This window comes from Artemia franciscana, chromosome 6, assembly GCF_032884065.1.
Source record: "Artemia franciscana chromosome 6, ASM3288406v1, whole genome shotgun sequence".
Classification (NCBI taxonomy): Eukaryota; Metazoa; Arthropoda; class Branchiopoda; order Anostraca; family Artemiidae; genus Artemia; species Artemia franciscana.
Window position 1 is genome coordinate 33886186 of NC_088868.1, and position 23578 is coordinate 33909763.

Sequence of the window (23578 nt, forward strand, 5' to 3'; positions counted from 1 at the left end):
AATAATGTTCCGATTCAGAACAGGCAAAAGGTGTTCTACAGGAAGATAGTTGATCTTCAAACGCGGTATGCGCGCCCCCTTTTTAAATTTGAGAATGAAGGTTTGACTATTTTCTCAGGACGTAGCGAGTTCTCTTTGATTTAAGGGAAACATATTTACATGGGATTGTTGTGCGGCTTCCTAGTATTCTACAAAGTAGTAACCTAGAAAAGTATATATGAAGTAAAGAAAAGTATATATGCTTAATTTATTTTGGTGCTTTTAGGACAGAAGATAGATAGACTTACCTCTCAACAAATGAAATGATATCATTTCAATACAATGCTATGAAGAGCTTATGCCAGATTTGCCTCTCACTCACTTGGACTAACTGTATTGGCTTTTCTTCAATTAGCCATGGCTTGATGCCCACAACTACTTGATTTTAATTCAAAAGATAGACTTATAAATCAAAAATTAAATGACTTCATTTTATACAATCTTAAAAAGAGCTTATGCCAGACTTGTCTCTCATTCACTCGGACTATCTGCCTTGGCTTTTTCTACAATTAGCCATAGCTCAGTGCCCACAACTACTTGTTTTTGAATAAAAACCAAAGCAGTTGTGGACATCAAGCCATTGGCTAATTGTAGAAAGAGCCAAGACTGATAGTTCGAGTGAGTAAAAGGCGAATCTGGCAAAAGAACTTGTTGGGATTGTATAAATATGATGTCATTTCATCCGTCCATACGTCATTCATAGGGCAGAACTAAGGTAGATAGTCATAGAACTAAGAGCTGAAAGATTTGGATTGATTTTGGGTTTATGCGTGACAGACAATGTCCTATGGACATTGAATTCCCTTGAAATACGGCTCTTTTTTCGCTTTATTTTCTATTTCTGTGCGCTTTGAAATTTGTTCTGATGGTGATTTCCTTCTTTTTTTTTATAAATATTTGTTTTTGTATGGCCCTTGGACCTTTTAAATACAATGATCTAGCTATCTATACTATTACTATTATAACTATTACTATTATAAAGCGAGATTTGACAGGATTTTTTTCAAGTATACAATTCGAGATGTTAAAGCAAAGTATCGAGAAAATTTACAGTTATGTCAAAAAATATTTATTAATAAATAAAACAGTAAAGTTGAGATTTTAAATATCATCATACCATCACAAATATAATATTCTCGAGTCAGCTTAGAATGAAAGAGAAAAGTGCACTTACAAAGTGGGAGTGAAAAAGAGAAAAAAAAGAGATTTTTTTTTATTTATACTGCATCTTGCAGTAAAACCAATTTTGTATTTTTTTTCTGTTATATACTAATTCCTCTCCTGTTCTATTGGAGTAGAGATGAATCAGGCGTGTCCATCTTCCTCATGAAGTGATTCCGACTCCATAAATTGAGAAATTTTATTTTGCCCATTAAAGCTAACTAAGTTTTGACCGTCAAAACTTGTATCAAGGCTCTTAAGCCTTGAAAATCGGTAATTGAATAGTTTCAGAGCATATTCGTATAATTCCACGTCAAGATGATTTAATTCCAGCACCATTTTCTTCTGCTTTTCTGTTATCAGGTTTAAAGCTTGGCTACTAAAGGTCACCTTCTTCTGTTCAAAGGGAATAAGGAATTTCATTCCAAACGTTCTTTCAAATATATATTGATTCATTTCCTGTTGCTCTGTCAAACCAAAGAATGGCATATTTGATAAGTTGAGCTTAGCACTAGCCAGCATTTTACTGTCTCTTTGACTTTTACTCATGGAAGACACATTGTAGCATCCAACTAATTTCAGGTCTGCTAACATTCTTGTTTGTCGATTGATTGCCAAATTATATGGACAAGACATAAAATTATCCAGTGTTGCGTCAGTCCAATCGCGACCTACAATTACAAAGACGAAAGAATTAACATAATAAAATAAAAACAAGACAAAAGAATCGAGAGATAGAGCAGGAAGGATAGAAAAAGAGGGGAAGGGGCGGTAGCACATACGTCATATATTAGATAGAAAAATATAAACTGAAAGTAAGGAGCGAAAATAAAACGTAAAGCGAACTGAAATTGTTCCATATATGAAAGGGGCTTCCACCTCCTCAAAACTTTGCTCTTTACACTTAAGTTCGACTTTTTGCCACAGCTCCACTTCTTAGAGCAATAAAAACTTTAGCGTAAAGAATGAGGTGTTGAGGAGAGGGTGCCCCTTTCATATACGGAATAATTTCTGTTCATTTTAAATTTCAAAGTATATTTCTAAGCAGCTTACTTTCAGTTGAAAAAAAAGATTTCTTTTCATGTAATTTCTGATTGTTTTCCAAATAATACCAGGAATTCATAAGACACAAGACTAATCCATCAAGAAATAAAAAAAAAATATTTTTCAATGTGTTGATAATGCAAATTAACCTTTTGTCCTTGAATTTCCCGATTTCGTATGTGCCTTTGGCTGTTTTTCTTCCTTTTTTACAGTCAAGGACTGTAATACTGTAATATTCTATCTTGTGATATATTCTTCATTATATGCTGATTGTTTTTCATTATAGGAACAGAATAGGCCTGCTATTCACAGAATCACGGAATGCACAACAGAATCACTGCTGTTGCTAGCCTGACTAGCGTGTATTTAGGCATTGAGGAGGTGGGAATCCTCATAATATACAAAAAAATTCTGTTAGTTTTAAGTTTTAATAGTGCTCTTTACTTTCAGTTGAAAAATATGGTTATTTTATTTAGTTTTTGATTGTTTCTCAAATAATGTGGAAAAAAAAGCTTCTCTCCATTGAAAATTCCCTCTCCCACGGAAACTTCCTCAAACTAATTTTTTAACCTAAAATACCCATCAACCACCCCCCTGGAGCCTTTAATCTTTTTGATGACTTAAAAATGACACTAGAACTTTTTAAATCTTCTGGGACCATTGGCTGGATACGATTCCCCTTATATCACAATAATTGCATAGCTTACAACCCCATCCCGCGGGACTTCGGAGGGTCAAATCATCACTAGAATACTAATAATTAAATTTTTGAAAAATACTGAAAAAATTGCTGTTTAGAGATTTTTTGGACGACTTAAGGGGCAGGGGATTTGGAGAGGGGGAAGGATCAGGGTGACTAGCTGTCTCCTAATATTTTTAGTTTCTTTAAAAGGGTCTTGGAAATTTTACTATCCATTCGAATGAGCCCTATGTCAATCTTCAGATTGATATGATCACTCCTAGGGAAAAAAACAAGAGCTAAGAGCTCATATGGCACTTGTGACGAGGCGAGAAGAGCTAAGAGCCAAGAGATCATATGGTATGAGCTCTAACAAAATTCTATGAATCAATAGATTGATTTAAAAAGGAAAATAAGAGGCTTAATGCCGGTCAGGATTTAAAATAAGAGCTCTGAGTCACGATGTCCTTCTAAATATCAAAATTCATTAAGATCCGATCACCCACTCGTAAGTTATAAATACCTAATTTTTTCTAATATTTTCACTCCCTTTAGCCCTCCAGATGGTCGAATCTGGGAAAACGACTTTATCAAGTCAAATTGTGCAGCTCCCTGACACGCCTACCAATTTTCATCGTCCTAGCACGTCCAGCAGCACCAAAATCGCCAAATCACTGAACCCCTCCCCCAACTCCTCCAAAGAGAGCGAATCCAGTACGATTCTGTCAATCACGTATCAAGGACATTTGTTTATTCTATCCACCAAGCTTCATCCCGATTCCTCCACTCAAAGTGTTTTTCCAAGATTTCCCCATCCAACTCCCCCCAATGTCAAAAGGTCTGGTCGGTATTTGAAATAATAGCTCTGAGACATGAATTCCTTCTAAAAATCAAATTTCATTAAGATCCGATCAACTATTCGTAAGATAAAAATGCCCCAATTTTCACGTTTTCCAAGAATTCCGGTTTCCCCCTCCAACTCCTCCCAATGTCACAGGATCTGGTCGGAATTTAAAATTAGAACTTTAAAGTATAAGATCCTTCTAAATATCAAATTTCATTAAGATCTGGTCACCCTTTTGTAAGTTAAAAATACGTCAATTTTCAAAATTATCCCCCCCCCTCCCCAATTCCATCAAAGAGAGCAAATCTGGTCCGTTTATGTCAGTCACGTATCTTAGACAGGTTTCTATTCTTCCCATCCAGTTTCATCCTGATCTCACCCCTTTAAGTATTTTCTAAGATTTTCGGTCCCCCCAACTGCCCCCCTCCCCCAATTACGCTTGATCCCGTTGAGATTTTAAATAAGAGATGAGTTAAGAGGTCCTTCTAAATATGAAGTTTCATGAAGATCCGATCACTCCTTCGTAAGTTAAAAATACGTAATTTTTTCTTATTTTTCAGAATTAACCCCCCCCCCCCAATAGAGCGGATCCGTTCCAATTATATAAATCACGTATGTAAGACTTCTGCTTATTTTTCCCACCAGGTTTCATCCCAATCCCTCCAATCTAAGCGTTTTCCATGATTTTTGATTCCCCCACTCCAAACTTCCCCCAATGTCACCAGATCCGGTCAGGATTTAAAATAAGGGCTTTGAGACACGATATCCTTCTAAATATCAAATTTCATTGAGATCTGATCACTCGTTCGTAAGTTAAAATACCTCATTTTTTCTAATTTTTCAGAATTAACCCCCCCCCCAAATGTCCCAAAGAGAGAAGATCCGTTCCGGTTATGTCAATCATGTATCTAGGACTTGTGCTTATTTTTCCCACCAAGTTTCATCCCGATTCCTCCACTCTAAGTGTTTTTTCACGTTTTAGGTCTCCCCCTCCCAACTCCCCCCCACCAATGTCACAAGATCCGGTCCGGATTTAAAATTAGAGCTCTGAGACACGATATCCTTCTAAATATCAAATTTCATTGAGATCCGATCACCCGTTCGTAAGTTAAAAATACCTCATTTTTTCTACTTTTCAGAATTACTCCCCCCTCCCCAACAACCCCAAAGAGAGCGGATCCGTTCCGGTTATGTCAATCATGTATCTAGGACTTGTGCTTATTTTTCCCACCAAGTTTCATCCCAATCCCTCCAATCTAAGCGTTTTCCATGATTTTTGATTCCCCCACTCCAAACTTCCCCCAATGTCACCAGATCCGGTCAGGATTTAAAAAAAGGGCTTTGAGCCACGATATCCTTCTAAACATCAAATTTCATTGAGATCCCATCAACCGTTCGTAAGTTAAAAATGCCTCATTTTTTCAAATTTTTCAGAATTAACCCCTCCCCCAAACTACCCTAAAAAGAGCGGATCCGTTCTGATTATGTCAATCATGTATCTAGGACTTGTGCTTATTTTTCCCACCAAGTTTCATCCCGATCCCTCCACTCTTGGAAGTGTTTTCCAAGATTTAGGTTTCCCCCTCCCACCCACCCCCCAATGTCACCAGATCCGGTCGAGAATTAGAATAAGAGCTCTGAGGCACGATATCCATCTAAATATCAAATTTCATTGAGATCCGATCGCCCGTTCGTAAGTTAAAAATACCTCATTTTTTCTAATTTTTCAGAATTACCCCCCCCCCCCCAAACTACCCTAAAGAGAGCGGATCCGTTCCTATTATGTCAATCATGCATCTGGGACTTGTGCTTATTTTTCCCATCAAGTTTCATCCTGATCCCTCCACTCTAAGTGTTTTCCAAGATTTTAGGTTTCCCCCCTCCAACTCCCCCCAATGTCATCAGATCTGGTCGGGATTTAAAATAAGAGCTATGATACACAATATTATTCCAAACGTCAAATTTCATTAAAATCCCATCACCCGCTCATAAGTTAAAAATACTTCATTTTTTCTATTTTTTCCGAATTAACTGGCCCCCCACTCCCCCCCCCCTAGATGGTCAAATCGAGAAAACGACTATGTCTAATTTAATCTGGTCCGGTCCCTGATACGCTTGCCAAATTTCATCGTCCTAGCTTACCTGGAAGTGCCTAAAGTAGCAAAACCGGGACCGACAGACAGACCGACAGACCGACAGAATTTGCGATTGCTATATGTCACTTGGTTAATACCAAGTGCCATAACAAACAAACCAACACCATCACAGCTGTGATATACAAAATACAAAATTCTACATTTTTGAAGGAAAGAGCTTGAAAACACTAAAGTTGGGTTCTCTGATACGAAGAAACTTGTTGAGTGACTTTCCTTTAAGATTCTTTAACTTTTAGGGGATGTTCCCCCTCGTTTTTCGAAAATGAAGCAAATTTTCTCAAAATCATATCTTTTAATGGGCAACACAGAACTTAATGAATCATATATATTTACAATCATTATAATAAGCAAATTCTTTTGATCTATATAATGAAATATTAAAGAGACGTCTATAGTTTTGACATACCAAAAGTTATTCTACTACCTAACAAAAGTTATATAAAGGAATCACATTTTCCCAGTCTCTTTGTTATTTTCATTGAGACTTTCACTCCCGTAAAGAAAGGAAATACGCCTAAGGCAGCCTATCTCCTAGTTACGGCAGCAAACCAGTGTATTCCTTGGAACAAAGCCAAAGCCATTTATGGAAGGATTACTTATGGTTCAAGGAAAAGGATAAGGATTTTTGATGCTTAAGAGGACTTCAAATTAAATTTGTAAAGAACTCTAAGAGAACACGAGGGTCGAAGTCCTTGAGACGAGGACGTTTGTCTGTGAGTAGTAAACCTTCGATCATTTCTGGAGAGATTTTCAGGGGAGTTTTCTAGTTTTCCCATAATGGTGGGCATATACTGAATTTCCTATGGGGTGTAACATTGCATTTTGGACGTTCCCCACCACATGGTGTACCTGTATTGAATCTTAGATGAGGGTTTTTTATATTGCAGAAGTAGTTGTTGGACAATTACTCCTACGGTAAGTTCATTAGCATAACCGGTTACTATCCCTGTATGCACTCAGATGGTTACATAGTTAGGATAAGCGGTTGCTATCCCTGTATGCAGTTCTACACGTAAGTGATTAGCACAATAAAATTAGCACAAAATTTGCATAACCAGTTTACCTTGCAACAAGTTCTAGTCCTGGACCTTCCCTAGCAATCAGATTGTTCGTACTACGGATGGTACAACTCATTTGCAGTCTTCCAAGAAAACTTCATTTGCATACAGCCACGATTCCCTAGCAACCAGCCTTAGCGATCAGATTAAATATAAGATCCAAGATCCAATTTGGAATGAAGGTAAAGGACCGATGGATATAAATATAAATTGAGAGAATGAGACTAAGATAGTACTAGAGAATCAAAGGATCCAAATATGGATTGAGGAGATTAAAAAAAAAAAATGTTAAAGTTTTATAAGGATGTTAAGCTGGTATATGGGCAAGAGTTCTACCTTAAGCTGAATTTACCGGCTAGATATTTAACTTCGTGGATGCAGCTCAGGGCTAACTGACAGCCAATTAGTGCAATATTTTAAAGATACTCTAAGGAAAGATGTTCCAATGAAGACACATATACTTGCTCACTTTGCAGGGTTGAAGAGGATTATTAGTGCATTACTTAAGCCGGTACCGGGGGCTCTTTACGACAAGGGAGGGGGCATTTTGAAATACCGAGCTGATACTTCCAAGTGTCTTAAATATTACGTCGCCTCAGTTTATTTTCAGACGAGCAAGGTATCTGGAAATTTTGTTAAATAAAAAAAAATCCCGAGATATAGTAAATGTAATGTTTTATATATGGATTTTTAAAGTATTAGAAAACATTCCTTGTTTTCAAGTATTAAGTACTATTATTAGGTTAATTTAGTGTTTCATTTAACTGTTTTACGATGATCGCTGTTCAAACTATTGTACTGTGTTCATGGCCGTATATTCGGCTTTAAAATACACTTATTTATCTATCTATATATCTATCTATCTATCTATACGGCTGGATTTTCAATGTATTATATACTAGTGAAAACGCAGACTTCAGAGAGAGAGTAGTTTGAATATACTCTTTTTCATCAAGTTTTAATTTGACAAAACATACTAGCACAAATTTGTAGTTTGTTTACAGTATTAGAAGTCAAATGGAGAATCACTTTTTGTAACAGTCAATTAAAAATCAGTAAGTTTTCAATCATAGTAACCATTGTCTTCACAGCGATGATGTAGAAACCAAATTCTCTTCTTTTCAACAGTTGAATCGAAGTCCTGATTCTTTCTCCCAAAACAATTTAAAACCACGACAATGCCAGTCTCTTAGAAATAAACTAAAGTCTCTTTCAGGGTTCTTTCCAATCATACCATTATATGTATTCTCCAACTGGTCACATTTATCATAGTTGCAATTTGAGCATAGGAATATTCTAGTGCGAGAATAAAAAAACTCTTCAAGACAAGAATTACAGTTCTTATTTGCATACCCTCTATGTAATTTACACTGATTGTATAGTCTATACTTTTCATCACACTTGATAACAATTGTACAATACGCATGGGATGACAGGATGAACAGGATGCCCAGCATATACATGCATATTCGACATGTATAGAACTTTTTTTAGTGTTGACTCTCTCAATACCAAAATTAAACTGACTTGTGATCGATAAAAAGAGTGTTCATTTAAAAAATAGACACAGAGAGAGAGGGAGAGAGAGAGAGAAGGAAAGAGAGAGAGAGAGAGAGAGAGAGAGGCGAGTAATTAAGGGACATAACAATTCAACTGAATCTGTTTGAACAGATTTTTCCAAATTGTCAACTTATTTATTGTTCTCTTCAAAAATCATTTGGATAGAGTCTTAAATCATCATCATTGAGTTTCTATAGTGTTCAAACGCAAATCTACAGTAATATTTTGTTTTATTTTGAAAACTATGTTAATAAATTCAGTAAATGCTGCAATTGAGAAAACCAAGTAAGAGACGATCACATCCCATATTAAGAAATAAAGTTGCCCATAACTTCTAATAAAGAGTCTGATCGAAACATAAAGTATACTATTAGATTTGCCCTGTCCAAAACTACTGTGTAAGAAACTTATAGTTAATTGGCTCGAATAACGAAAGAAACCCAATGACTTGAATTATGTTAAGAATTATAATCTGGGTTGCAGCGGTAGCTAGAAACCTAGTAAAAGGCTTTTGCGTCCCAGAGTAAAACTAAAATAACCCATAACTCCTAAGAATAGAAACAAATCAAAACAATAGGTGCACCACCAGAAGCGCCTTGTCCGGAATCCCTATATAGAAAATTTACCGTCTCTCGACTTGAACAACAAGCAAGTTATATTGGCTTGAAAATCAAGAACAGTGGTTTAAACCACGATATTCTGCATATACGGTATCTTTTTTACTTTTTTTTCTCCTCAGCTAGCTATAAACTGGATATTCATAACAAGCTGTATAATGGCTCAAGAGATTTTGCTACATCTAGCGGCTTTTGTAAACAAAATAGTTTTTAAAATAGAATCAATTTTTACAAAAAACTGCCCTTTTGCGTACAAGCTTGATGAATGACGTTATAGGGGAGAGTGGGGTTGGCTCGGACGTAGGGTGAATCTGGACAAGCGCTTCAGCGCCGTCTGCTAATCACGAAAAAAACATTGTAGACCTACCATCTAGCATTAGACTTGCGTATGTACTTTTGTTACCCCACGTCCAGTCGTTTTGGAAATATTTGAAAAAAAACGAGAAAACCAAGGTAAGGGGTCCTGTATCTTCTTTCCTTTGAGATTTAATTCAGCCAATATTAATAAACATTTAGCTTTCTTAATGCATGACACGTTTAACTTTGATTTTGGTTTTCGGGGCCATCTGTAAGTTCTTGGGCGTAGATGAGGTTTCAGGCTTTTTCTTTCAGGTGGGGTTTGTTTAAACAACCACAGTGGGGTACATTCAGACATTTTCCGAAGCAACCCCACCAGCTATTTTACCCTTTCCAATCGATTTTCTTATCATATACCTTTTACAATTTTTACTTTTACCTTTTTCTAACTGTTTTTTTATTCAGAATACCTCGAGTATACAAAAGAAAGCGGCCAGATTCTCCTCCTGATTGAGAAAATATGAAGAAAGCCGTTGAGGCTTATATCAAGAAAGAAGGCACGTTGAGAGGAATTGCAGAAAATTTCGGTATAAAAAAAAATCTACACTACTGGACTATGTCAAGCAATCAAAGCCATCAAGGGAAGAAGCTTCAGCAAGTGCCACTGAAGAGCCTCAGCCACTCTCTATCAACTTCCCGATGAGAGCCGAACACAGCAGGCGAGTTTTTGACATGGGACACGAGAGGAAACTTGCAGACTATTCCCGAACTTGTTCTACTATGAACCATGGAATTACGACAATAGAATCCTGATGTTTCACCTTTTCACCAGATGTTCGTTTGAAACATGAAGAATGACATGTTTGAAACATGAAATTGAAGAAATTGAAATTGAAAAAGAAACATGTTTGAAATATTGAAATTGAAACATGACACCAATAAATTCGCCTAAAATCAGAGGCAAACAAGCATCTTAAGTCAGAATATCGACGGCCGTCGAAATAAAATATATCTGTCCTAGTTCAAAAGCTGACTTTTTTGCCGTAGGCCAAGTTTTTAACGTCATCATTTAGAAAGGAGCAAAGGATAAGCTCTAATTTCTTTAGCAATGAGATATCTTTTAAATTTTAAGAGACACATCTGATATCATTTCTATATCGGCCTATTTTTGGTTTCAGTGTGTACCTTACTACTGAAGTTGTCAACTCCTTTAAACTTTCAAGCTGGTATATCTCATGAGGGAGTTTTTCTACCAAAAAAAGGATGACATGTCCTTTGATCAGCTCATAAAGAACTACCGACTGCCGTCGAAAAAAACTATCTGTCTCAGATCAAAGTCGACTTTTTTGCCGTAGGCCAAGTTTCTAACATCATTACTTAGAAAGAAGCCAATGATAAACTCTAATTTCTTTAGCAATGAGAGAACTTTGAGGCACATCTGATACCATTTCTCTACCGCAATCCCGAGAGCGAAAAACCGAATGATAAACTCAACTGAAATCACAAACAGAAATGGGTAGAAACACAAGTAAAAACCATTCTTATTAGCCTCAGGCAAGAGTTCTACTAAGCTTTCCAAAATACAAAGTCATATTCATCAATCTAACGTAAGGTCTAAACTTTCCTTAAAAACCGCAGAAGTTAGACCCTTACCACTTTCTAGGAATAAGCTGAAATCGGGTTGCTAGGAGAAGAAAAAAACACGACAAAACCAAAGTGTTGCGAGAGCAACACAATTAACAAAATGTAGCCAATATTAACTGAAGATATAAAATAAAATATTGTATGTAAGACAATATAACAAAAAAATTTTGTAGCAAACAGTGAACTCTAGCCATTTATACCGAGAAAATAGTAAAGAACAACCCATGAATATTGTAAAGAGCAAACCTAGAATATAGCAAAAAACAAACCAAGAAAATATTAAAGAACAACAAAGAAAAAATCTAAATAAAAACATTATTTTCAGAAACAAACTAAATCCAATAGTAAATTATTCATACTAGGTTGCAGCAGTAGCTACAGCCTAGAAAGAAGCTTACCATAGCCCATAGTGGGCAAAAATTAATCATGGTTGCAGCTGTAGTTGCAAACTAATAAAAGGGGAACCAAAGCCCATAGTGGCCAGAAGATGAAAAAAAGAAGTTTTGAAATTTACACTGAGAACTGAAATAGTTCATTATAAATTAAATAAAAAAAACAAGTTTTTTTAACGGAAAGTAAGGAGCGACATTAAAACTTAAAACGAACAGAAATTATTTCGTATATGAAAGGGGCTACTTCCTCATCAACGCCCCGCTCTTTACCCTAAGGTTTGACTCTTTCTCTTAACTCTACTTTTTAAAACAGTAAAAAACTTTAGCGTAAAGAGCGGGGTGTTGATGAGGAAGTAGCCCCTTTCATATACGAAGTAATTTCTGTTCGTTTTAAGTTTTAATGTTGCTCCTTACTTTCCGTTAAAAAACTTGTTTTTTTTATTTAATTTCTGAACGTTTTTGAATCAATGCATGTTTTGATTTTGGCTCTCCGCAGATGAATAGTTAAAACGAAATTTGCATATTTATTTTTTTGGCTAAATGGCTTTCTCATAGTTTTGATCGAATGATTTTGAGAAAAAAGGAGCGGGGGAGGAGGCCTAGTTGCCCTCCACTTTTTCGATTACTTAAAAAGGCAAATAGAACTTTAAATTTTTTACGAATGTTTTTATTAGTAAAAGATATACGTCACTTACAAATTAGCTTACGTAACGAAATTCTGTATTCTCATGTTCTTATTACGTAAATGAAGGGGTTCACCCCCTCGTCAGTACCTCGCTCTTTACACTAAAGCTTAAATTTTGTCCCAATTTCTTAAGAATGACCCCTGAATCAAAAAAGGCGTAGAATAAATAGTTGAAATTACTAAACATACTTTAGCGTAAGTATGGTATTATGGTGAGCCCATCATATGCGTAATAATTTTTGTTCGTTTTAAGTTTTAATGCTTCTCCTTACTTTCAGTTGAAAAAAACTTTTCAATATTTTTTTTTCATTGTTTTTTTTTAATAATGCTAGAAAATCCTGCGCTCCCTTCATGGAAATTTTCTTCCCCATGACTAATTCCTCCACGGAAAGTTCCCCAACACATCCCCCTCTTATCACCCTCCCCCCACAACCTAAAAATCCCCCTGAAAACGTCTGTACGCTTCCAAATAACCATTACTATATGTAAGCACTGGTCAAAGTTTGTAACTTGTGGCCCCTCCCACGGGGACTGTGGGGGAGTAAGTCATCCCCAAAGACAAAGTTATAAGGTTTTTTGACTATGCTGAATAAAATGGCTATCTCATAATTTTATTCCTGTGACTTTGAGAAAATAATTAGCGTGGGAGGGGGCCTAGGTGCCCTCTAATTTTTTTGGTCACTTAAAAAGGGCACTATATCTTTTAATTTCCGTTAGAATGAGCCCTCTTTCAAGATTCTAGGACCACTGAGTCGATATGATCACCCCTGGGAAAAAAACAAACAAACAAATAAACACGCATCCGTGATCTGCCTTCTGGCAAAAAATAAAAAAATCCACATTTTTGTAGATAGGAACTTGAAACTTCTACACTAGGGTTCTCTGATACGCTGAATCTGATGGTGTGATTTTCGTTAATATTCTATGACTTTTAGGGGATGTTTCCCCCTATTTTCTAAAATAAGGTGATTTTTTCAGGCTCGTAAATCTTGATGGGTAAGACTAAACTTGATGAAACTTATATATTCATCGGATATAGCTGAAAACTATTAAAGATCCTTGGCAAATAGTGATTAGAAGTTAAAATAATACAAACATCTTTTGAAGAGTTAATTGTCTGGGTTATAGTGCCCTACTGAAGATGGTTTCTTGCTATTAGAAGCGAGAAAAGCCATAGGTTTTTATGGCAGTTGGTATTTACCAAGGGACATACAGTGATCGCGATTTCTGTCGGTCTGTCCGTCTGTTTGTCCCAGTTTTCCTAGTTTGGGCACTTCCAGATAGGCTAGGACGACGACATTTGGCAGGCGTACCAGGGACGAGACCAGATTAAATTAGAAATGGTCGTTTCCCCGATCCAATCATCTATGAGGGAAGTGGGAGGACGGTTATTTCGGAAAAATTATAAAAGATTATGTATTTTTAACTTATGAACGGGAGATCAGATCCTTATGAAATTTGATATTTAGAAGGATATCGTGTCTCAAAGCTTTTATTTTAAAATCCGACTGGATCCGGTGTCATTGGGGGAGTTGGAAGGGGAAGCCTGAAATCTTGGAAAACCCTTAGAGTGGAGGGATCAGGATGAAACTTGGTGGAAAAAATAAGCACAGGAACTAGATACAAGAATGATATAACTAAAACAGACTCACTCTCTTTGAGGGATCTGGAGGGGGGGGGGGGGGGGTAATTCGGAAAAATCAGAAAAAATGAGGTATTTATGAACGTATGAACTTATGAACGAGTGATTGGATCTTGATCAAATCTATATTTAGAAGGACCTTGTAACTCAGACCTCTTATTTTAAATTCCAACCAGATCCAGTGTCATTGGGGGGGAGTTGGCGGGGGGGGGGCTGGAAATCTTGAAAAACGTTTAGAGTGGAGAAATCGGGATGAAACTTGGTGGGAAGAATAAACACAAGTTCTAGATACGTGATTACCATATCCGGACCAGATCATCTCTCTTTGGGGGAGTCGGGGGGACCTAATTCGGTAATTCGGAAAAATTAAAAAATGAGGTATTTTTTAACTTACGAACGGGCTATTGAATCCTAATGAAATTTGATTTTTTTGAAGGAACTTGTGTCTCAGAGCTCTTACTTTAAATTTTGACTGGATCCGGTGACACTGGGGGGAGTTGGAGAAAGAAACCGCAAATCTTGGAAAACGCTTAGAGTTGAGAGATCGTGATGATGCTTGGTGAGAAGAATAAGTACAAGTCCTAGATACTTCTATATAACCAGACCGGATTGGTTCTCTTTGGGGGAGTTGAGGGGGGGGGAATTCGAAAAAAATTTAAAAAATGAGGTATTTTTAACCTACTAACGGTTGATCGGATCTTAATGAAATTTGATATCTAGATGCGTCTTCTGCTTCAAAGCTTTTATTTAAAATTCCGATTAAATTGGGGGGATTGGAGGGGAAACCGGAAATCTTGGAAAACGTGAAAATTGAGGTATCTTTATCTTAAGAACGGGTTATCGGATCTTAATGAAACTTGATATATAGAAATATCTTACGTCTTAGACTCGTCATTTTCAATTCGAATCGGATCCGATGACAGAGTGGGATAGAGAAGGGAAACAAAAATCTTGGAAACCGGAAATCTTGGAAAACGCTTAGAGTAGAGAGATCAGGATGAAACTTGATGGGAAGAATAAACACAAGTTCTAGATACGCTATTGACATAACTGGACCAGATCCGCTCTCTATTATATATAAATATATATATATATATATACATATATATATATATATATATATATATATATATATATATATAAATAAGTTGTCTGTGTGTGTGTGTGTCGAGTGACGTCACTGTCCGCATAGTCCGCATATGACGTCTGAATTATTTCATCACATACCAATTCAGAAACGAATGTATTCAAGCCGAAGTAGATCAGTTATATAACTACCTGTGTTGGCGCAGTGGGTTTGACCTTAGCGTGGTAATACGGGACCCAGAGATCGGACCATGCTGCAGGAATGCACTACAGGGCCGACGCAGGGACCTTAGTAGTCAAGAAGCGTCGTTAATCCGATACAAATACAAATACAGTAGCTCAGTTGGTAAAGCGTTATGTTCCAGGTTCTAGGTCCGAGAGGTTCCAGGTTCGAACCTTGGCTTTAAAGAAGAAAAAAACTAAAAAAGATAAAAACTACAAAAAAAATACTAAAAAAAAACTAAAAAAGGCTAAAAAACTAAAAAAATCTAAAAATAATCTATATATATAAAAATAAGTTGTCTGTGTGTGGATCTGTGGATCAGGTGACGTCATGTTTGTCCGCATATGACGTCTGAATTATTTCACACTAATACAAAATAAGAAAAAAACTAAAAAAGGTAAAAACTACAAAAAAAACTAAAAAGAAAAAAAAACTAAAAAAACTAAAAAAAAACTAAAAAAAAGGTAAAAATCTAATAACTAAAAAAAAACTGAAAAAATAAAAAAAGGCAAAAACTACAAAAAAAATAAAAAATAATAAAAAAACTAAAAAAGCTAAAAAACCAAAAAAACTAAAAAAAACTAAAAAAAGGTAAAAAACTAAAAAAAACTAAAAACTAAAAAAGAAAAAAACTAAAAAAAAGGAAAAAACTGAAAAATAAAAGAGAAAAAGAAAACTAAAAAAATATGAATAAATATATATAAAAATAAGTTGTTTGTGGGTTATGTCTGTCTGTCTGTCTGTCGAGTGACGTCGTGTTTGTCCGCATATGACGTCTGAATTATTTCACACTAATACAAAAGAAGAAAAAAAAATTAAAAAGGTAAAAACTACAAAAAAAAAAAAAAAAACTAAAAAGAAAAAAAACTAAAAAAAACTGAAAAAACTAAAAAAAGGCAAAAACTAAAAAAAAAACTAAAAACAAATAAAAAAACTAAAAAAACTAAAAAACTAAAAAAACTAAAAAAACTAAAAAAAGGTAAAAAACAAAAAAAAAACAAAACTAAAAAAGAAAAAACTAAAAAAAAGGAAAAAACTGAAAAATAAGAGAAAAAGAAAACTAAAAAAATATTAATAAATATAAAAAATATAAATATAAATATAATATAAATTAGCAATCAACAAAGCACCGAGACACAAATGACGACCGGGACACAGGGAGTATAAATGACGACCAGTACATAAGTAAAAAAAAAAAACTAAAAAAACTAAAAAAATGGTAAAACTACAAAAAAACTAAAAACTAATAAAAAAACTAAAAAATCTAAAAATCTAAATAAACTAAAAAAGAAAAAAAAGAAAAAAGGAAAAAAATAAAGGAGAAAAACAAAACTAAAAAACGAATGTATATACAGACCGGGACACCGGGATACAAATGACGACCGGGACACAGGGAATATAAATGACGACCGGGACACAGGGACACAACTACAATGGGGACGCCGGGGGGCACAGGGGGATATAAATGACGACCGGGACACCGGGACACAAGGAATATAAATGACGCCCGGGACACTCAAAGAGAAATCACAGACTGGAACACCGGGACACAAATGACGACCGGGACACAGGGAATATAAATGACGACCGGGACACAGGGACATAACTACAAAGGGGACGCCGGGGTGCACAGGGGGATATATAAATGACGATGGCGACTCAGGGAATGGTCGATTAGCAATCACCATCAACAAAGCTCAAGGGCAATCATTAGAATCATGAGGTATAGATCTGAATACGGATTGTTTTCCCATGGACCATTATATGTTGCATGTTCAAGAGTCGGTAAACCTGAAAATCTATTTATATGCACAGACAATGGGACAGCAAAGAATGTTGTATATTCGCAAGTTTTACGTAGTTAAAAACATATATATATATATATATATATATATATATATATATATATATATATATATATATATATATATATATATATATATATATATATATATATATATATATATATATATATATCTACATTCACAGGTGGGACATAGGGACACAACTACAATGGCGCGTAACTAATATGGCGCGTAACGACTTACGCGCGCGGGGGGGCTTGGGGGGGGGATACAAATGACGACCGGGACACAGGGAATATAAATGACGACCGGGACACAGGGACACAACTACAATGGGGACGCCGGAGGCACAGGCGGGATATATAAATGACGACCGGGACACAGGGATTGTTCGAATAGAAATTACAGACCGGGACACCGGAACACAAATGACGACCGGGACACAGGGAATATAAATGACGACCGGGACAATCAAAGAGAAATTACAAACTGGGACACCGGGACACAAATGACGACCGGGACACAGGGAATATAAATGACGACCGGGACACAGGGACACATCATTAGAATAATGAGGTATAGATCTGAATACGGATTGTTTTTCCCATGGACAATTATATGTTGCATGTTCAAGAGTCAGTAAACCTGACAATCTATTTATATGCATAGACAATGGGACAGCGATGGCACGTAACGACTTACGCGCGCGGGGGGGCTTGGGGGGGCGCGAAGTGCCCCACCAACAAGGTGTTGGAGTGGCGCGAAGCGCCACCCCGACAGCTAGTATATATATAAAAATAAGTTGTCTGTGTGTGTGTGTCGAGTGACGTCATTTTTGTGTGTCGACTGACGTCATGTTTGTCAACTGACGTCATGTTTGTCGACTGACGTCATTATAAGGATTGACCTGTATGCGTCATGAAGTTGTTTGTCAACTGACGTCATGTTTGTCAACTGATGAAATTACATACCGGGACACCGGGACACAAATGACGACCGGGACACAGAGAATATAAATGACGACCGGGAACCTCAAAGAGAAATTACAGACTGGGACACTCGGACACAAATCACGACCGGGACACGGGGAATATAAATGACGACCGGGACACAGGGGCACAACTACAACGGGGACGCCGGGGGCACAGGCGGGATATATAAATGACGACCGAGACACAGGGATTGTTCGAATAGAAATTACAGACCGGGACACCGGGACAAAAATGACGACCAGGACACAGGGAATATAAATGACGACCGGGACACTCAAAGAGAAATTACAAACTGGGACACTGGGACACAAATGACGACCGGGACACAGGGACACATCATTAGAATAATGAGGTATAGATCTGAATACGGATTGTTTTTCCCATGGACAATTATATGTTGCATGTTCAAGAGTCAGTAAACCTGACAATCTATTTATATGCACAGACAATGGGACAGCGAAAAATGTTGTATATTCGCATGTTTTATGTAGTTAAAAACATATATATATATATATATATATATATATATATATATATATATATATATATATATATATATATATATATATATATATATATATATATATATATATATATATATATATATATATATATATCTATTCACAGGTGGGACACAGGGACACAACTACAATGGCACGTAACTAATATGGCGCGTTACGACTTACGCGCGCGGGGGGGCTAGTATATATATATATATATATATATATATATATATTTATATAGTTCCATTGCGTAACACTCTTTTAATATTATTCAGAAAAAGCAGTTAGATAAAAGGCACAGAAAAGCAGAGTAAGTTATTGGAATCTTAGCCTAGCAATTGATGCGTATTTATTCGAAAAACAACTAGTATTGAATAAGAAAATCCTGACCGGCATTAAGCCTCTGATTTTCCTTTTAAATTAACCTGTTGGTTATTAGAATTTTGCTAGAGCTCATGCCATATGAGCTCTTTTCTCTTTCAACCTCGTCACAAGTGCCATATGAGCTCTTAGCTCTTGTTTTACTTCAAAATTATCTACTAAACCTTAATAATAGCAATCTAATGTCAAGAATACATTTAAGTTAACACTTTACCTCTCATATAATATGTACAGGCATGCTAAGGTATGCACAGATTGCCAAATTAGATAAAAAAAAAAGTTTAACCCGTAAACTCGATTAGTATCTAAGAATCCTCATTTTGATGCTTGCATTTGCTGGAATTATCAAAATTCTAAAATGTGAATTTTGATCAATGAAAAATTTGGATTTTTATATTACTTAAAGGATAAATTAATAGGTAAGGCATATATAATCCTAAATTTCTTACATTATTATCTGGTGATTGTTTGTTAATTTTTGGAATTTTGCTTCAGAACTCATAGTAAACGCTATTATCAAACTGTTAATATACAAAAAAATTATGTCATTAAACCATTTATTAGAAATCATTGCACTAACGCATTATATAGTATGATTTTAATTCAAATAAAAACTTGTTCTTCCATCTGACGTTTAATTAGGACATGCCTCAGGCCTAGAGACTGTAGTTTAGGCAAGCTTTAGTACCCAAATAAGGTGGGCTGTCTGTAGAATAGGGAAACTTTAGTGTCCAAAACAGGTGTGTTCTCCTTAGCTACGATCTCCTACCCTTCTTAGGGTGCGCACACCCAAAACAATGAAAAGCCAGCCCACTTAAGGTGGGCCCTTAGGTCTAACAGCAAAAATCATAAAAATCAAAAAATGAGCAATATAAAGAATGAAATAAAAAAAAATGTTCAATAGAAAAAAGAATGTAAAGAGGAAGATGTTGTCCAGAACCCCCGAAAAAAAAACACCCTGAAATAGAGTTAGGGTGAATGGGTCGCCGTCTATGTAGAAAACCTAGGGGTTTGAGTTCCAAAAATGCTAATCCACAGTAAAAATATGAGCAACAAGAGGTAAAACAGAACAGTCAAAGAGGATGGTGTCGTCAAACATCTAAAAAGCCCTTTACAATAGTGTGAAGAAAAGGGGGTAGTAGTGGTTTGGAAAGCTCAAAGAAAGGATAGGACTTTTTCGAAATTAATAAAATAAAGATTTTATCAATATTATATTACAGGAGTGCGTGAAAAACGTAAAAACAAAGCTAATCAGCAGTAAAAGAAGTTCAATAGGGTGTGCACTCCCAAAACCAAGCCAGCACCCTTAAGATGGACCTGAAGAGAAGGGCCCCGCAGCCCCTACAAAAAAGCACAGACAACTAAAAAAAAGCAATATAAATGTTGAATTTCAAAAATACATGCTAAGTTGTCTTCTGTGGAAGCCAATAGAATAAAATTCACCTAGACCTCCCGCGTACTTAGCTTAGATTTAAATTGTTCCAAGTCGACCACCTTAACAACAAGGGGTCGTTGGTAAAAAAAAAATTCAAAAAAGAGGTCCCAGGAGGTATGTAGAAAATTCCTCCAGAAGATAGGTACAGCTCTGTTACTTTTTAATAGACATATGTCGTTTTGTTAACACGACTGGTTTGTACAATTATACAAATATCAATATACTATTACCAATGATGAGCTACTTTATGATTAATCCGTTTGTATATTTAGAATGAACATGAAAAATATATTTTTGTTGTTGCATATATTGTCAGCAAAACTGTTTTTGAGTTTGTGCTTTTTTTTACTAGAGTTGTCCATGCTAACCAAAAGTTATCAAATTGCATTTATCCCACTGATATCACTAAAAACGACTATTGCTAAAACGAAGTATTAGAAGTAAGAGGAAATAATACAGAAACTTCTTAAGCAGATTATTGTATATATTGTAAGCAAACATTTTTTTTAGTTGGTATTTTTTTACAACGGCCATCCATCCTAATGAAAAGTTATCCAATGGAATTGGTCCCACTGGAATCACCAAAAACAAATATTGCTAAAACAATGTAATGGAAGCAAGAGGCAATACCAAAGAGAGACTTCTAAATCAAATTATAAGTAGTTCAGGGAGTATCTGGTCTAACAAATCAAAAAACTAGTCAAAGGTGTTCTTTTTTTGGTATGTTGTTTCGTTCAAAATTTGCATATAATCCAAATCTGGGAGAAAAAGATGGTTGACTATCTTAACGATAAAAAAAACACTTTTAAAAAGCAAACAATTAGTGCAAAGCAGCTTAATGTTTAAGCTTTTAAGAATAAAACGATTAAATGCTGTAGTTGACGATGTGCTTTAGACAAACAAACAAAACAAGATATGGAAACATCTAACCACCATAGCAGCGGGGTAGCTCAGCTTTTGTGGGTAGTCGTCCATTACAAATATGTTTTGAATCCTTCCATGTTGCACCTCTTTGAACGTTTCGGAATTCCGAAAGAAATCGAGAAAGAGGATCACGAAGAATTGTAATATAATAGTACCTAGAACGGACGGAAAACAATCACTAACAGACGGAGAAAAATTTACCACAGCAAATTAAGTTCTTTGTATATAAGCCTCAGAAGTTACACCAATATAAAACAAAGAGACCCTCTTGCCCTTTAAATAATAATTAAAAATAATAACAAGAAATTAGCAAGAAAGAATTCAAAAAATAATATTGAGCATCTCAACCCAACGATTCAGTAATAACTGGTTGGTTATGAACTTGATATATGATGCGTGAGATATGCAGGTAGCAACAATAAACACATCAAAGTATTTCAAAATACATACATAATATACATACATACATGTATAAAATGTATAATATGTATAAAATGCATATATACATATACATACAAAATACATACATAAGAACGCAAAATGTGCAATATTTCTTTACTAGTAACGAACATACTCCTAATCTCGGAACTAAGAATGACATAAAGATACATGTTTAGTTCCAAAGCAAGGCAACACGCAGGAGCATTCTTTTTTTATGGCACTTGGTATTAACCAAGTGACATATAGCAATCGCAAATTCTGTCGGTCTGTCTGTCGGTCCCGGTTTTGCTACTTTAGGCACTTCCAGGTAAGTTAGGACGATGAAATTTGGCAAGCGCATCACGGACCGGACCAGATTAAATTAGAAATAGTCGTTTTACCGATTTGACCATCTGGGGGGAGTGGGGGCCGGTTAATTCGGAAAAAATAGAAAAAATGAAGTATTTTTAACTTATGAGCGGGTGATGGGATCTTAATGAAATTTGATGTTTGGAATGATATTGTGTCTCAGAGCTCTTATTTTAAATCCCGACCGGATCTGATGACATTGGGGGAGTAGGAGGGGGGAAACCTAAAATCTTGGAAAACACTTAGAGTGGAGGGATTGGGATGAAACTTGATGGAAAAAATAAGCACAAGTCCCAGGTACATGATTGACATAATTGGAACGGATCCACTCTCTTTGGGGTAGCTAGGGGGGGGGGGTAATTCTGAAAAATTAGAAAAAATGAGGTATTTTTAACTTACGAACGGGTGATCGGATCTCAATGAAATTTGATGTTTAGAAGGATATCGTGTCTTAGAGCTCTTATTTTAAATCCCGACCGGATCTGGTGACATTGGGGGGGATTTGGGAGGGGGAAACCTAAAACTTGGAAAACACTTAGAGTGGAGGGATCAGGGTGAAACTTGGTGGAAAAAATAATCACAAGTCCTAGATACATGATTGACATAAACGGAACGGATCCGCTCTCTTTGGGGTAGTTGGGGGGGGGTTATTTCTGAAAAATTAGAAAAAATTAGGTATTTTTATCTTACGAACGGGTGATCGGATCTCAATTAAATTTGATATTTAGAAGGATATCGTGTCTCAGAGCTCTTATTTTAAATCCCGACCGGATCTGGTGACATTGGGAGAGGGGGAGTTGAGAGGGGGAACCTAAAACTTGGAAAAAACTTAGAGTAGAGGTATCGGGATGAAACTTGGTGAAAAGATAAGCACAAGTCCTAGATACATGATTGACATAACCGGAACGGAACCGCTCTCTTTGGGGTAGTTGAGGGAGGGGTTAATTCTGAAAGATTAGAAAAAATGAGGTATTTTTAACTTACGAACCGGTGATCAGATCTCATTGAAATTTGATATTTAGAAGGATATCGTGTCTCAAAGCCCTTATTTTAAATCCTGACCAGATCTGGTGACATTGGGGGAAGTTTGGGGTGGGGGAACATAAAATCATGGAAAACGCTTATATTGGAGGGATCGGGATGAAACTTGCAGGGAAAAATAATCAGAAGTCGTACATACGTGATTTAAATAATTGGAACGGATCCGTTCTATTGGGGGGGGGGGCTAAAAAGAAAAAATTACGTATTTTTAACTTACGAAGGAGTGATCGGATCTTCATGAAACTTCATATTTAGAAGATCCTCGTAACTCAGATCTCTTATTTTAAATCTCAACCGGATCAAGCGTAATTTTGCATGGATAGCAATAATGTGTCTCTTTTTTCTACTAGGGACAATATGACTATGTTGTTTTTTTTTCCAAAAGAACATAAACAGATGTTAAATGGCTCATTTTAACAAAATTAAAATTGCTAATGCCCTTTTTAAGTGACCAAAGAGATTGGAAGACAGCTATGCCCTCTTTCCAAAAGGACCCCTTCCGTTAAAGTAACGCGATCAAAATCTTGAGATGACATTTTCTTATCATATTTGCAAGTTCTAATAACTATGCTTTTTGTGAT

At 36.0% G+C, this 23578-nt stretch overlaps 1 protein-coding gene across 1 annotated transcript in view; it reads right to left on the bottom strand.

The window, feature by feature from the left end:
* Positions 1 to 1092: 1092 nt before the first annotated feature.
* Positions 1093 to 23578, bottom strand: part of LOC136028342 (heparan-sulfate 6-O-sulfotransferase 2-like) — a 106597-nt gene continuing 84111 nt past the window's right edge. Inside the window, exons 5-6 of the mRNA XM_065706127.1 lie at positions 21174 to 21322; positions 1093 to 1871 (exon numbers count right to left, since the gene is read on the bottom strand). Coding sequence (XP_065562199.1) covers positions 1345 to 1871; positions 21174 to 21322 — 676 coding nt within the window. The 3' untranslated portion in view covers positions 1093 to 1344. The remainder of the gene's footprint in view (positions 1872 to 21173; positions 21323 to 23578) is intronic.